Source organism: Amblyomma mixtum, chromosome 6, assembly GCF_055824585.1.
Source record: "Amblyomma mixtum isolate Tamu chromosome 6, ASM5582458v1, whole genome shotgun sequence".
Taxonomy (NCBI): domain Eukaryota; kingdom Metazoa; phylum Arthropoda; class Arachnida; order Ixodida; family Ixodidae; genus Amblyomma; species Amblyomma mixtum.
The window spans coordinates 108026114-108042863 of record NC_143017.1 but is presented as its reverse complement, the minus strand read 5'-3'; the positions used below and the strand labels follow the sequence as shown (position 1 = coordinate 108042863).

Sequence of the window (16750 nt, the reverse complement as noted above, 5' to 3'; positions counted from 1 at the left end):
CTAACATATAGTGAGAGTGTTTGCCTAACTATTAAGCATTTAATAGTTTTCACATCCTTATAGGAGCCTAGGCACGCCTGCAGCACCTATTCTAATCCCTGCACTGATTCGCTTCAGATATCGATGCATTATTATGATCGATGGTATCAAATTCTTCTTAAAAGCATGGCGGCCTTCTTAACCACATTCTTAAAGAAGGAAACGCTCGCATTTAGGTTAGCCTGTCTACAATGAGTACCTATTGTTATCCCTGCAATTTTCCCTCTAGGTTGGAACCGACCCCATTTCACTTACAGGCTGAGCATGAGCTGTCACCTTGTAGAATGTTTGAGTGCCTCCCATTTGATTATCATAGGGGATTATACTAATCTGGCTAACTAATCCACCTTAATTAATTTCTTTTTGGTGCGTCTATTTCGAAATTTTCGATGGTGCTCACATTTTCAACTTTGGCGGTGCCCTGTGATTGGTCCACTAGTGGTCACGTGGTGTTGATGACGTCATGACCCTCTAACTCGCATTCATAAATTGCGGGGAGTCCTCATACCGCTACTGGTGGAATAATGGAGCGCTGAAACAATGCGCCACTTCCCCGGCAGGTGGCTGCGTCAAACACAGCCACTGGTAAAGCTTTTGGGATACAAGATGCTCTTCCCGAGCTCCTGTAAGGCTCAGTGCGTAGCGCCATGGTGGGCAACCTGCAACTCCATTGAATTTGCCAACGGTGGGCAGTTTACACACAGTCCGGTGGGCGGGTTGTGGTGGCGTCACAAGGTCACGCGACCTATCTCGACCAATCAGGGAATTTCGTGGGGAATTCCAAATTTCGCGGCGCACTCTGATTGGTAAGTTCGGGTCACATCACCCTGATGACGTCACCGGGGAATTATGTTACGGAGAAGCCGGAAATTTTTTTGTAAGATGACAGGCTAAATGTTATTGCATTAATAGTAGGCAATTAAAACATACTTACCAATAAAAATAACGTTGCTGCAGTCTTCTGCGAGCATTCCCTCTCCACTCGTGGTTGTGGCTTTCCCTCCGAAATTCGCGGGTTCGTGATGAAGGCAGTATACTTAGGAAACCTTCAGGAAAGCTAAGGTTGCATGAGCAAGACGAGATTTTGAACCATGACTTTAGATTTTAGAAACTCCGAATCCAAGCGCGCATTCACCTTAGTAATGAGTTGGTCTAAGGCGAAGAAAGTGTACATATTCTAATTAGAGTGACTACCAACTACACCATGGAAATGTTTAAGGGTATGCTAAACTGTCTTTGACAAACTTCTCGAGTTCATACATTACTAATGTCAAGCTCTGGCGTAAGAAAACGGGTTTTGTACAAAGGGCTGAATACTTTGTCATCATATCAGGAGAGAGCGTGCTGCACGAGGTTTGTTCTGTCATTGCAGTCTAGGCGTTAGCAGCTGTTTAAAAAAAAAAAAACGAATTCGGCAAGTTCAGTACTTTTGCTTTTGAAGATACAAAATGACTCACTCCTTCGGAAACTATCCAGATACCTCAAGCGAATACAATATATGAGGAGTATGCGTATGTTTCTCAATTTGAGCCTAATTCACCTTGACAGAAACTGAGAAAAATGAGCAAGTTTGTAATCCGCAGCGACTGTAGCACTATTCAACACGTTATGTGATATGCTTTTAAACAATAGTTATTTGGCCCATTTCGTTTTTATAGTGTTTGTAAAGGTAATATCTACGGATTAACTCTCTAAAGCTTCATTTGCCTTAGTTTCGGTTTCTGCATTTGGCTCATTTTGAAAGAAAAGCTCCTCATGTTTTTACCTCACAGGGCCTATATGTGTAATTTGATTCTAAATTAGAGTTAATGTAGAAACTTCGGAACATCAGATATTTACAAGGGTAGACGTGCAGGCTAGTTGGTGAACCATGATTCTTTAAAACAGCGCAAAAGACAGGGCCACAGATAGAAAAGACACACACAGCGCTGGCTCATTGTGTGTGTCTTTTCTATCTGTGTCCCTGTCTTTTGCGCTGTTTTAAAGAATCAGATATTGTTGCCGACTGCTCTAACACATCAAACAGCACAACGAGCTTCGTTAGGTATTCGGCGCCTAGGCGGCGTCTCTCTGAGTTTTCCATATTTCACGGGTGCCTGACACTGTTGCGTAGCTGCAAAAGCGAAAGCGCCTTGACTTGCGCAGGCACGTATGAGAAATCACGCCAACTCTCTCGCGGCAATTTATCTCAATACGATGACCTGTAGCTTGCATCACTCAATCCTCATTCGCGTGGCGAAATTTATCGCTGTTGGTGCATATTTTACCGCGGGATGAAAAGCGTGAGCCTGTCAGCGTCTCTCCCCGGCAGCAGCAGTGTCTGCACCGGGGGCCGCGTTTCGTTAGTTGCGCGAGAAACGCTGCACGCCGAAAGATAAATGACGGCCTAGCCTCGGAGTGCCCGGCCCGGGGCCCGGTGGTGTCGCGGGCTCCGCCATGAAAGGGGCAAGGTGCAGTCTTAACGAGGTACCTCCGCATACACACGAGAGGCCCCTTTTGCGCCCGGGAACCGCCCACGGGCAAATCCTGCAGCCTGACGCGTGCACAAAGGGCCGCTCTTTCATTGACGCCGCCGCCGCCGCGCCCGGAGCAGAAAATGGGGCGCCGCACCGGCGACAATGGCTCGGCGCGCAGAGGTTCGGCTCGCTTTTCCCGCACGAGGTGCCTTCTCGGTGACGCGCCTCTTGGCCGATGCCTTCTTGTCGAGGGCGCGGCGTGGCGTCACTTACAGGTAACGAGCGGGGGCCGCCTCTTGCTCCTCGGGCGCCTTTTGTTTGCCGAGGGCAGGCACGTGCGACGATGCACCGCTGGATGGCATAACGGGTCGCCTGCTCCCAACGGCCCTCTCGTAGACGTATTCCGAGCAGAGCAGCACTAAAGAAAGAGTATTTTTTCGGAGTGTTCAAAGGTAGCCGCATTCTTAACATGAGATGGTAACCCTTCTTGGGCTACTAGTCCTAGGGAAGGCCTCATCTTATGGAAGTCTCTGGAGTCATAGACTATAGTGTGCCTGTGATGCGTACCATCTATAGTCCTTCAACGCCGGTAGCTGCAGCTGTATCTGGAGAGAGAAAAAGATTCGCATGATAATCGAGTTGTTCTGTGGAGCACTGAAAGTAATGAAGAGGTGAGCGCCGACCGTTCATCGTCGCCTAGAGGTGACGACGGGGAAACTTGGCTTTCCTTTGAGCGAGGTCATTAAGGAAGTGTGCAGGTCGGTTCGCTTATGCTGGCAGGCGAGGAATTGCCGTCCTCCAGGAAGTTTTTCCTAGGTTTTCTCTGTCTGCACTCAGCATGAGTGCCTGCAATTGTACGGCTTAGGGCGCTTTGTTGAGGCATGCGCGCTTGTCAGCCTTTTGTCAGCTGGTTGTCAGCCTCGTGCCTTTTTGCTGTCACCGGCAGTAGAGTCGCTGCATATGCTTCATACGCGAGTAGAGTGGCGTGCTGTCGTCCTCAGGCTGTTCGAACCTGCATCGGCTAAACGAGATAGCGTGACATGGAAATCTTCCATAAATTCCGAGGCCCATGCACCAATCGGCCCTCGACTGCTACCGGAAGCCTGTTGCTTCAGCTGCTATTGTTATATTCGCAATCTTTCATTCTGTCAGAGCGCACAACTTTTGAAAGTGTGCTTTCTTTACCTACACCTCGAAATTGTAATGCAAGACTTTTTTTTTACCGTTTAAGATAGTTGGAGTGCAGAAAAGCAGGCCCCGCAAATTGCGCACGTGTATCTTGTTCAAAGAGGTCTGAATGCAAATGGTCAACTCATAACAAGCTCGCTCACCCTCTGCATTAGTGTTTTGCTCGCGATAAAGCAATTTCGACAGCCAAATGTGAGCGGATTGACCGAGCTGCAGTCGACTGCAACTTGGAAAAGCGTGTCCTTCACGCAACGAAATGTCTTTCCTTCGTACCTGACACGCTTTGGGAAGCAAGGGGAGAGTCCTGTGCAAAACTCTAGTCCCAAGGATTACGCGTGAACTCTAGGCGCGACGCCTCTGCGAAAGTGGCTCTTTGCCCAGCCCCGAGGTTTGCTTATCGGAAGCAAGCTTCAGCTAGCGCTCCCGAGTATCAGCGGCGGTGTGAGGGGCTCTGCACATTCCCTGACTTGCATTGCAGTGATGTATTTGGCTGGCCTTTAGACGAGTCGAGCGTTAGCTGTGGATTGCTGCGCTTTCCTAATATAACGTAGTCTTTTATTTAGGAGGAAGGCACAAGCAGCTTTCAAGAACAACATTTTGCCGCACCGATGGTTCAGTAATTGCGTGGTGCGGCCGCCTCTATATTTTTGTTGCGAAAGCAACACTACGCGAGCCGCCGAGCCATTTCGCGGAGCTGAGGAAATGTCATACTGCGCATGCGCGAGGAGCAGTGACTCCACACGGCGCAGGGTTGGCGCGCCGCCGCCGTCGCTGCGCGGGTGACTCAGAGGGGCCACCGCCGCGCTCGCCAGTTGCGCATGCGCAGTAGCGGCGCATAGCTAGCGTGCCGGGGCCGCCGCCGCTGCCGCGCGCTCTCCATCGCCTCTCTCTCTCTCCTCGTTGCTTTCGCAATCCTCCAGGTTTGACCAGCGCTAAACCACTGCCAATTTTTATTTCATTTGTGCGCCGTTTTCTTTTCCCCTTTACTGAATGAAAAACTAATTACTGAATGAAAAACAAATAATCACAGAAACAAATAAATGACCGAATTAATGAATTTTCCTTCACATGCGGTTCACTCTTCTCTTTCGTCTTCGTTCGTCAGCCCAAACATTGATGCCGAAGAGCGACAGTGCCTGCCTGCTATAGCTAGAGAGAGGCATGAGCCGTGAAATCAATCGTTTAAGTAGCGGTCCTGAATGACAGGGCTTTCGTCGGCCGGCAGGCAATAGCGAGTTTTCGCCTACGGCACGCTACGCCGGCGGTGATTCCGCTCACCCCCGAGAAACTTCCCTGCGCAGTAATTTAACTGGCGCTGCAAACCACAGCTGATCGATGCAGTACACGTCACCGTCATTGGCGTAATTTTTGACGTGTACGAATCTACATATGATTCCAGATCCATCGAATTACCTTTTTATTTACTGTATCCTCAGGGCCAAAGACATTATAAATGGAAGTGGGTTACAATAGATAAAAACAATGAATACAGTACAGTAAACGTTATTAGAGCAGAAATTCAAATTTCTCCTGAATAAAAGTTAGCTGTACATCGCGAAAACGTATATTATCTTCGATGGCTGCAATATCGCGGTTAAGGCGATTCCACTCGAGAGAATTACGGGACAGTTTAGAATGAAAAAAAGCTTTGGTATGGCATTTTGCAATGCCAACTTTGAGGCGATGATCAATGCTGCAGGAAATGTATTTTGGTGGTGAAATGAAATCGTCGTGCAGCGTGACGTGGTGTATCTTGTGGAACAGAGTGAAGACACTGTTTTTCCGGCGACATTGTAAGGATGGGAGAGAAAGATTAACTTTTACAGCTGGGACACTTGCGGTACGGTTATAATTTGAAAGGATGTGCAAACGGGAATGTTTTGTAAACCCTCGGGAAAAGTTATTAGGTTTTTGTGCGGGGGGTCCTATATGTATGCTCCCTATTCAAGTTTAGAACGTATTAGTACTTTATAAAGTAGAAGCGTTAGGGGCGAAGTACTGTAAGAGAAATTGCGACGCCGATACCATAGCATCGGATTAGCGTTAATACTCACGTATTCGATATGGGTACACCATGTTAAGTTTCGTGTGATATGGACGCCAAGATACAGGCTGTGACAGAATCAAGAGGAATGCTATTTAAAAAATATAAAGTAAGAGTTTTATACGTTCGGGAAATGCGCATGAGGTTTTTAATGTTTAATTCAATGTTTCACGTTCTGCACCAGTTAGAGACAAGATTAAGATCGAACTGAAGAGTGTTAACGTCGTTGTGGTTACTGATTTCCCGGGAAATGACACAGTTTTTTGCAAAAAAATGGATGACAAAGGATGCGGCAGAAGGAAGGTGATTAATGTAAATTACTAAAAGTAACCATAGTCCAAGGCCGGATACTTGTGGCACACTATATAGCACGCTAGTAAGCAGTGAGGACGTGTCATTAGTGAATACAAATTTCCAGCGGTTAAGAAGGAAAGATTAAATCCAGGCGACCACAAATACCTGGTGATATGTTAGGCCTGTAGCCAACTCTGAATTAGTTGCGAGAATTAAATTAAGAGTATTCGCAGTGCCTGTAACTGTCTTAGTCGCTTACGTTACTGAGTTAGCGAAAATAATGTACAGAGGTCTAAGAACTCCGTAGCTTGTGAAGACGGCGGTGATGAATAAGGCGGCTGGTCAGCCGAAAAAATAGTAGGAAAAATAAAGTCTCAGATTAGAAATAGTGGTGATGAGGGAAATCGTGTGCGAACAAGATTGATAGCATCATTGTTTATGTCGAACAGTCAGCAAAAATGTTCCCTTAAAAGTCCCTTGCAAAAGTATAGCATTATTGTTCGCGTCTATCAACTTTCATTCAGCGGAGCATTGTATACCTATATCGAACGACGCGGAGCGCCCCTGCAAGTAGCGCTTCTCCTAACGTCGCTCCCGCAATTGTCGCGCGCGGAGCCTAAAGCCCCTCAATTAAACAATGAGAAATTGCTGTGTTTGCATTACACCGGTAACAGGATGAAGCCTCTTATGACAGGCGGTGACTGTTTCGAAAGCACTGTCTGCTGCGGCTTCGATGCGAAGCAGGATAGCCTGTAGCGACAATCAGTGAGCGGTATGGGCCCAGTACGTTGCCGCAGTACGTTGCCGCAAGCGCGCCGCTAGCGCGGGAGCACCGTATTCATGTTTCTAGGTTACAGATAAGCTAATATGATGTTGCCAGCTTTAATATATCGAATTACGGGTAGTCGATATATCGAACTAATTCGCGATTCCCTTCGAGTTCGATAGATCCGTCATCGACCCTATCGCGAAAATCGGTCACTCGCATTAATGTCGAGCCTTCCTGATTTCTTCACGGCGCCTGTGCCGACAGCGCAGTGCAAAGTCAAAACAATGCAGTCTATACACTTCTACAGTCCACGCAACGGAGCGCTCCTCTTTGCGAACCTTGCCCAACACCGTTTGTCTCTCCGGCCAACAGCTGCTCAGGGCAACCTGAATCGAGAGGCGTCACTTTACTTCGACGGTTGCAACCAAGAGTAAGAACAAAGCGGAAGGATGTTGGGAAAGAGGGCAGAAGGCTCCCAATTTAGTTGCGTTGTATTCCGTTCACCCGCACCGCCCTGACTCGTTCGATGGCGACCATTCGGTGGTGCTTCGCGTACGGCTCCCTCGGAGTGTAGCCGCGCCCAAGGTTAAACTCTTGCGAAATCTCTCACGCACCTCTAATTTGACGCCACCCTGGCATCTAATTAAGGGTGCGCTGTTTGCAGAGAGCCAGACGCGTTGCACAACACTGCCTTTGTTCTGCCTCGAGTACAAAAGCAGTGCCGCTGCTTTTCTTGCGCTTGTTAGTGGCGGCGGTCGTTCTATTCTAGTTGTAGCTAATATAAGTACTTTGTAATAGGTTTCCTTCTCTTTCTGCGCTAGCCTCTGCGATGGGGTCATTCCAAGCAATCTAAGCTTTCTTTCTCTCATCGTTGCATGAGCTTTCCACTGAGCACTGAAGGTACCAAAGAAGAGAGATCGGCACTTTTAATGGCGTCAACGTGACGAATGCGGCTGCGTTAGCAGAAACGATTGCGCAACATTGTGGACGTCGGCAATGTGTGAACTCTTTTGTTGCGTTTACATACTCGACTTAGTTTAAAGGTAATTAGGGGGTCACGGAAACGCCTGAATGAGATTTCAGAGGGGCGCTCCATGCAACGATGAAACGGGTACCGATGTGACATTTCCATTTGGGGTGTTCTCCCTTAGCACTCGCGAAAGAAAAGAAGTTTTGGATGCTGGTTGAAATTCAGCCGCATTTTAACCTGGCTAGAGAGAAATTTAGGTTCACGGTAAGCAAGCTTGGTATTGCGGAACGCGCTTGTTCTGAGGTCTGGATAACTGCGGAACAATAGGCGTGATCTTGCGCAAATAACTAGCAAAATCTGTAAATCTGGTCTGCTTAAAATGTGCATCGACAAAAAATGCCACCTCCCCTGTGACTACACGAAGGCCGATAAAACTGTCCAACACACCACAGATGCCTTCTGGGACCACGCTAAGTGCGAAAGGCCGGACATGTGTTGTTCATTGTTCACTTTTGCTTCAGATGTGGGTAGCCGCCTCTGCGAGCGATCTTTGCATAACTTACGTGAGGCTGACTGTATTGCTTCATCTGCGGGGCGCAGCAGTAGAGTAGGCGTCAAATGGAATGCAGCGTTCTTGGTTCGCAAATTAGACAGTCCACGGTGGGACTAATTTAATGGTTTTGTTCCAATTTTATTCCTTTTGTTCCTCGCCGTTTAGATCCAGCGCCGCCACGACCCTTTTGTCACCTGGATTGGCCAGTGTGTGCGGCCACTGATGAAAATAGAATAAAATTGCATGAAAGAGATCAAGTACATGGTGCTGGCTCTGTTTGATTAGTGTTTACTTGCCCCGAAAAACATGAAGGAAGCCAACAATCACCGCAGCAAAGGAGCATGGGGGATGTTTCTTTTCTTAATTCATACTGTGGATCAATGGGAGATTAATAGTATAATTATTTAATAGCTTAACGATAATTGATTAGAAAACAATAAAAAAACACCCGCACGCCGCCGATGGAATCCGAACCCACAACCTCTGAATTTCGCGTCCGGTGCTGCACCAAACGAGCTACGGCGGCTGCTGTCCAATCTTCTATTTTCGGGGGTATTTATGTGGCGTGTAACCTAACCTTGAGAGTGTTCACCAGCGCCACCTTCGTACGTAGCGGCGGGCGTAGTACGTCCTGTATTACCTCAAGCGCCACCTGAAACGTGATAGAACGGTGGGGGCGGAAGCTGTGCGAGAACCCTCTGATGTTAGCTGAGGCATCAAAACTGCGGCAGTCAAGGCCCTCGTTAACTATTGAGCAGACAACGGAAGGGAAATGAGGGGCTCGTTGTGATACACATGCCAGAAAAGTGTGTCGTGAGGTACGCATAATGAAGCAGCTAGATCTTGATACAGCAAGCTCTACTTGCCACTGTGTGTGTGTGTGTCTGTGGGGCGGGGTTGGGGCAATGTAGAGTACTTCATTCGTGGAAAGCTCCGTTGAAGTTGCTGGTACCAGCGCGGCGGAATGAGATTTCTTCGTGCGCGGAAATATCGAGCAGAGTGAGTGCCGCCCGCGGATTACTTTCCCTCAAAGTGAGCACCGCCCTCTCTCTCTTGTTTTCACCGTCGTCGTCATCGCAGGGGGCGTCGTCTAGTCTAGTGGTGAAATTCGCCGACACCGAGAAGGAGCGGCAGCTGCGGCGGATGCAGCAGATGGCGGGCAACATGGGCCTCCTCAACCCCTTCATCTTCAACCAGTTCGGCGCGTACGGGGCCTACGCGCAGGTACGTCACACGTGACTCCAGAGCTGGAAGCAGCCGTCACTGCTGCTCGTAGCCGCGAATTTCTTCCGTCGCTATTCTTGCTCCAGTGCGTCAGGAACGTGCTGGACAGAGCATTCGCAGTAAGACTCGTACACGAGTTGTGTGACTGTAGATATCTCCTCTCCTACCATAGGAACAGGCAGGACGAGCTCCTGTCGACGTTCCAGCAGTGTGGCTGTGAAGATTTCGGATGGGGTGTTATTCCTGCTTCATCGAATTTTCCGAGATTTACTTCAATCGGAGTCATTAATTTGTCCAACCTTAGCGGTACCAGTAGACTGGTTGCAACATAGAGCCATTTGTCGCAGTACTGACGATTAATATGAGTAGGGCTTTTTGATTTTTACATTGTTCTTCTAATAAAGAATCCTACACCAAAAAAAAGTGTAATGATGCAAGGCAGCTGTTTCAAAAGCTATGTAGACTTGATATGTCTAACCTGCTACGTGTGTTAACAGCCGTCAATTTTTGCAGCTACATTTTCGTAGCGCAGCCGTATGATACGCGCAAAACGTCCAAATTTGGCAGATTTGAATCCCCGGTAGTCTTCAATACCTTCTTTCCAGCTCCTGCATGGCTCTGCGGGAGTTGGCCTTCAATAATGAATCGCACAAATACTGTTGGGTTTAGTGAGGTCCAAATTTTTTTTCGTCTATCGCGGCGATCCCAGCTGGGCTCTGTGCAATGTGTAGAAGGCATCTATTGGTTCCTGTTGGATAAAACTGTTTCTGCGCAGACGCATTGTGGTGAAGCCCGCTGCACCGGCATGTCGCCGTTAGCTGGAATCCGCTAAAGTGATTCAATTTAAGTTTGTGTTCGCGCAATTAATTTCTTCCTTACAAAGGAAACTAGGAGAAGAGGTAGGAACAACGGTTTGGCGGCTGTAAGTTGGTCAGATATTAAGGCCTAGCGCCAAGCATTGGCAAGGAAAGACACCACTGAGTAGAAAGAACACAACTCGCAACTCATTTTCAAAGAACAAGAAATAAGCAGGAGAAAACATAGTAGAGACAATAAGCGCAGGACCACGTTCATTCCAACATGGGAGAAAAAAAAAACATTTTCTTTATCTGCAACGCGCTTAAGCACCCTGCAACGGTCTGTCAGCTTTAAGTTTTGTTTACTGCTAGCACGTATGATCTACCTTCGTGAAAAAGGAACACTCTAGGAAGCTTACGACGTGAAACGAGACGCACCCGGACGAAAGGCTATGAGGCAGACAGTACTCAGCGTTGAACAATAGCCGTGCAGTTAGTGAGGGCTGTGCCATATTTCATGCTTGTCAGTCGGCGTTGTGCCGCGTTTCATTTTCTTTCTTCTCTGTGCATCTCGTTTCGGGCTGTGGGCTTCATAATGCTACCGAACCGAACCAGCGAGATCACCAAAACGCGTTACAGGAGCACAGTTGGTTTTTCGACTGATACCCTGCGAATATTTAAATCCTTAAAGTCGTGTACGTCATCGTGAGAGAAACGCGAGTGTCTCGACTGGGGTTGGCGTACGTGCTGGCCATGACTCCCCATGGCGGCGTCTCAACGCAGGAACAGTTGCCGGCGACCACCGGGGAGCAGGCGCAGTACCTGCCGCACGTTGGACGGGCACTCTACCACACGGCAACGGTATGCACGGACAGTTGTGTCTTTTCCCGCTTGCGCCCTCTGGAAGCATGCACGTGAGGCGTCTTGCAGCGCGCCAAGAACGGCAAAATTGTTGCTTCATAGGGCAGGAAATGAGTTCTCATTAGATCAATAACCCACTGCTAACTTAAGGCGTCGTCAGCGCGACACCACATCTGCCCACGTGCGTTCTAACATCATCTTCGACATTTATTACGGCTCGTGTGTAGATACAGGTATAATTAGCTGCAAAGCTGGCTTACACGCTGCGTGGTGCCGGCTCCGTCGTATACATCGAGCAGACTACTGCAGCTATAGAAGAACAGAACGGCAGCTGTGGATGGAAATGGGCCGCGATGCCGAAAAGTCGCGATTGGCGAAAACATTCTCGCCCCGTGGATTTTCGTTAAAAACATGCAAGTGCGCATCGTTTATAACGTAACAATTAGATGTAGCAGTTAGTACATTCCGCACAAACTAAGCTAAATAAAAAAGAAATTCGGGATAATGCTTTGGGTAAAACCGGCAGAATGTCGTCAATGGTTGGTGGCCGTAGTGCTTTATTAGGAGCATATATGTGCGGATGATTTTACTCTTCTGTGGAAATATTTAAATTTAAGCTATTGAAGGCCCTTGGGACGTCGAATATATGCGCTTAGGCTTCGCAAAACGAGACTTAGCTATACTGCCAGTGCCAGTGGCAGCGACTCATGTCATCATGTCACGCGCATCTCGCATCAGATACGCTGCTTCATTTGCTTTTTGAGAGCGTGCATTGGAAGGGTCCGCTTCCTAGTTATCCCCGTGATAGAGTTTAGTGATGCGTTGGGGGGACCCTACCTAATGGATGCGGCACTGGGTGGTGCCAGCTCATGCAGCAGCAGGCGGCGCTGATGGCTGCCGCCCAAGGCGGGTACATGAACCCCATGGCAGCGCTAGCCGCCGCCCAGATCCCCACCATCGGCGCCATGCCCAACGGACTGGCCAGCCCCGCGCTCACGCCCACATCCGGTGAGTCTCCTGATCCTATAATAGACCGCGAAGCTGCTGCTGGGGGTAGTCGACGTAGCGCTCTCTTGACGTCGCACACTCGGACGGAACGAATGCTAGAGGGGCTGGTGTGGCGCTCATTAACGACGCGTTTGTCCACGAGAAGTTATTTACTTGTCTGTTTGTTTGCCTACCGTGCCATGCCTTACTACTATGATCGATGGTGCTGGGTTGTCGTCATAATCAGTGATATGCCATGATTATGTGGTGGTCATCGGACCATTTTCTTTTTTCCGTATCTGTGTCAAATGAGTGCTGACACTTTCGCCGACAAGGTTTGGTGTTGTTTCTCGCGTTAGACGCAAAATATTTTGCGTTCAGTACCGAAGTCTAAGCACATGCTTCAGTAGAATTATTATGTCCGAGCTATGCCGCGATGCAGTGTTTCCACATCGTGGAGAAGCAATGCATGCAACACTAAAATCTATTTAATCGAAACAAAAAGCAAGAACTTCTGTATCATTTTCTCCCGTTCTATTCCGCGCCGTTCAAGGACGCCGTATCTTCTACCTAAAAAGCACGTGAAACATTTTTCAAACATGTCCCTAAAGGCCTCCAAACAGTAACAACACGAGATGAACGTCGCAGCAAAATGGTGCTGATTACCTCCCCGCAGATGTTCCTTCGAAAATTGCTTGTCATTTTCCGCGCTTGTTTCGAGCCGCCACACTCCTTTCTTTTTACACGTCACTGCTGCCCACACATCAGCGCCGACATGTGGCAACATTTAAAATTTAAAATTGGTTTACGGCTGATAGTTTATGGGGATTTAACATCCCAAAGCGACTCAGACTATGAGGGACATCGTAGTGAAAGGCTCCGGAAATTTCGACCACCTGGGGATCTTTAACGTGCGCTGACATTGCACAGTACACGGGCCTCTAGAATTTCGCCTCCATCGAAATTCGACCGCCGCGGCCGGGATCGAACCCGCGTCTTTCAGATCAGCAGCCGAGCGCCATAAGCACTGAGCCACCGCGACGACTTGAAAGAGATTGAAAATTGTTTTTTGGGAAAGGAAATGGCGCAGTAATTGTCTGACATCTGAGTGGACACCCGAACCGCACCATAAGGGAAGGGAGGAAGGTGGGAGTGAAAGAAGAAAGAGAGAAAGAGGTGCCGCAGTGGTGGGTTCCGGAATAATTTCAACCTCCTGGGGATCTTTAACGACATCGCACAGGATGGACGCCTTTGCGTTTCTCCTCCATCGAAACGCGGCCGCCGCGTCCTGATTCAAACCCGGGAACTTCGGCTCAGTAGCCGAGTGCCCTAACCACTGAGACACAGCGGCGCATTCCTTCTCCGTAATGAACGGCACTTGCTAGTGGAAGCTGAAGGACAGAGAAGGCATGCATGCCGAGTAGGGCAGCACGCTAAGATTGGCAGCAACCGGTTTACATGGGCGAGGAATAAAAATGCAAGATAGGAGCCCCTTTTCGTATGGCGCCCTTAAAATCGCGTAAGGTTGGTTTTTGAAGCGGACCTTAGCCTTTTCTTACACTTTAACTTAGGCAGTCCTTGCCGAAGGCCCGCTTAACGCTTTAAGGAAATGAACATTTGTGAATACGGGGCTAAGATGATGGAAATAAGGTATCGAAATAAGGGGAGGAGATACACATGATAGAGCGTCGCGAGCATCCTGCAGTTCGAACAGGCGTGTACCTTGCATCCTAGTAGGAGTGACCGGCGGGGAAGTAAAGCCTCGAGAAAGGTGGAGCTCATTCTCTGACTGGTCCTAAATCTCCCACGAAAACTTTCGCTGCAGGATATTCCACGAGCGGTGCCCTTTTATGTTCAGCAGACTTAGCGAATTTGACGAAAGGTGTTTCGGTGTCCCTCTCAGGCATTGTTGTCGCTTCTGAAGGAAAAGCGGTCATCTTGGGGTTTGTCTTCTCAAGAGGGGTTGGCAATTTCTGTAGGTATGATCAACAGTTTGGTGCGCTTCATATGAGACTTCTTGAGATCACTTTGGTGCAACGCGATTTTGCTAACGCCTGTGCCCCTACGACGAGCAGAATAGGTTGGTGCAGCAGTTTCTCTTGAAATGCTTTTGGCCGCAGTCCTTCGCGCCCTCAGCCTTCAGTGATGCTGCACGAAACTGCCGTGAGCCCTTCAAGCGGTCGGACACAATCAGACAGCGCATTCTCGGCGCTGCGTCTTCCAGCGGCTGCAGAGCCGGAGTGTTTGGAGAGTTTAATAAGCCTCCGAGCTGGCGATCGTGTTTCAGCGAACCCTTTCAGAAAAGGTTCCGAAGCCCGCAGCACAGCGTTAGGGGCGAGTGCCGTCTCTGAAGAAGACCTCCACCAGCTGCCACCGGGGACCCGATGCCAGTCCTGAAAGGCACTCAGCTCTGTCCACTCGTGCTTAGAACGCGCAGCTCGGTTCACTTGAATGGCCTAAGAAGAGCCCGGGTCGCAAGCTGCGACGCGTCTTCCACTTAGGCAGGCGCGGTCGCTGAAAATACCCGGGCTTTCCGGTCAGCATTAGTCAACTTAAGAGCGCAAGTATTGGTCAACTTCTAACGGTACAGCGGTTAAATACAGAGATGATTCATACCAATGCAGCTCGTAATAACGTGTCAGACTGCAGCAAAATCAGTGCGTAAAACTGCGTAAAGAGGCAGCACCCTCGGATCGATTTTAGCCTTCGCTCAAAGAACACTGAACCTGTGCTCTCTGAAGCGAAGCTGCAAGACGTAGTGATTCTCGTCACGCTTTCTCGCAAACAAATTAGTACTTTGTACTTTGTACTTTGTACTTTGTACTTTGTACGCATGCCTGCGAAGGGTTGGAAGTGCTTGTTTCAGCACTGCCGGCAGGCTATTCCCAGAGGCATCTAGGATATGTGAATGAGGGGCGCTTTCGATCAGAAATTCTTGCTTCAAGTTACATTCCTTGCTTCAAAAGCATTCCTTATTGCATTCCTTATCAGTGCGAAATCACCAATCCGGACTTTCAGAGCCTATCAAAACCGTCTCTTGCGTGTATGCGGCGAGCATGTGCCTAGCGCGAGCGCTCCGTCCCACGGCACTGCCCGCTCGTCGTCGTCGCACCACTAATCAGGTAGTTCTGACTCGAGCAAAATCGACTCTTGCGTGTCCGCTAAAAAAAAAAAGAAATGGAATCAGTCATCATGTGTTTGCCTCAGTTCAGTCATTCCTGCATGTCAAATCAGTAATAAAGTCTTTGCCAAAGAAAAAAAAGCCCGTGCTTTCGCACTGAATCTAATGTTGTAAACATTCTGTCTTTTTTTGACTCCGTACTATCTGAAAGTAAAATAGCGCAAACGCATGAGACGACAGGAGGACTAAAAAACGACATGACAAACAATACAACGTTGCTATCAGCTTGATTAACTGACGCTTAAGCACATATACAGTATATTAGAAAAACACACACAGCGCCCTACACCTGACGGCGTCACTCTCTCTTCGTTCCTTTTTTTTTAAACAAAAATAAAATAAAAAAGAGATGCTGTAGCGCTGTCAGACGTTGTGCATGCGCTGTGTTTTCTTTTTTTTTTAAATATGTGTAATTAAGCGAGAAATAAAACTAGTTGATAGCTGCGTTGTTGTATGCCTTACCTTTTTTTTCCACCTGTGTTGGTCCGCATTGGCGCTTTTTACTGAACCCACTAGCCCGGCACTAAGTTTTACGGGACTTCATATTCGTTCATCACTTTTACATTCTATTACATTTTTTCTTGCCATCTCGAAGTCCCCGCGTTACTCTGTGCCACTTTCCACTCTGGCAGCATCCGCCGTTCGTTCTAGGCGCTCACTGTTGCATCAAACTCCCTCCGGGACTTGCTGTGCACTTCAGCGAACAACTCTTCGGAGTGTTTCCGCCGCCCCGCTACGCGTATCGGCCGGTTGCCTCACGATGGCATCGAGAGAAAGAAGGACGCGCGAGCGAACGATTTCTCTTCCGCTCTTGCTGCTGGCGGCGTTAACGACATCGCCACATGTTCCTCACTCGAATCGGGCCCGTTATACGGCCGCGGAGAGCGATGCTACAAACCCGATGCGTGCGCGCTGCAGAGCATCGCTCTCTGCTTGCCCGTATTCCCTTTCGTGCCTGCCGTGTATGTGTGTGTGTGTGGTCTCACCGACGGCAGCAGCGGCGGGAACGGCGCACGCCAGGGAGGGAGCCGAGCGCACGTTTCGGGCTCGCGGTCGGCCGGCGCGCGAAGTGCTCGACGTCTGTCTAGCCTGGAACGACTGCTCGTTACTCATTCCGCGCGGATTCCCGCGGCTGGCGCGGCAAGGGCCTCGCTCTGCTGCTACCTGCGACGCCGCTGCGGTGCGTCGCTGATTTCTCCGCGTTTGGTTGCTCGCCGCGGTTCGCCTCCCGCTCGGATGGGCTGCCATGATTGGCCGCAGCTTTCTCTCTTGCGTTGCACGCGCGCTCTCCTTCCCTGCATCGCAGCACGTGCGGATCCGGCAGCGTTCATTTGTCATGGCGCATGAAGAGCGACGCAGCAGCGGCAGCACGCGCTCCCTCTCTGTC

The 16750-nt window shown here is 49.1% G+C and overlaps 1 protein-coding gene across 6 annotated transcripts in view; it reads left to right on the top strand.

The window, feature by feature from the left end:
* bru3 (CUGBP Elav-like family member bruno 3) overlaps positions 1 to 16750 on the top strand; it is a 295708-nt gene that overhangs the window by 243873 nt on the left and 35085 nt on the right. For 3 of the 6 annotated variants that reach the window (XM_089548732.1, XM_089548727.1, XM_089548728.1), the window contains 3 exons: positions 9394 to 9537; positions 11118 to 11195; positions 12062 to 12203. In XM_089548732.1, coding sequence (XP_089404858.1) covers positions 9394 to 9537; positions 11118 to 11195; positions 12062 to 12203 — 364 coding nt within the window. The remainder of the gene's footprint in view (positions 1 to 9393; positions 9538 to 11117; positions 11196 to 12061; positions 12204 to 16750) is intronic. The other 3 variants (XM_089548731.1, XM_089548730.1, XM_089548729.1) reach the window with 3 other exon arrangements.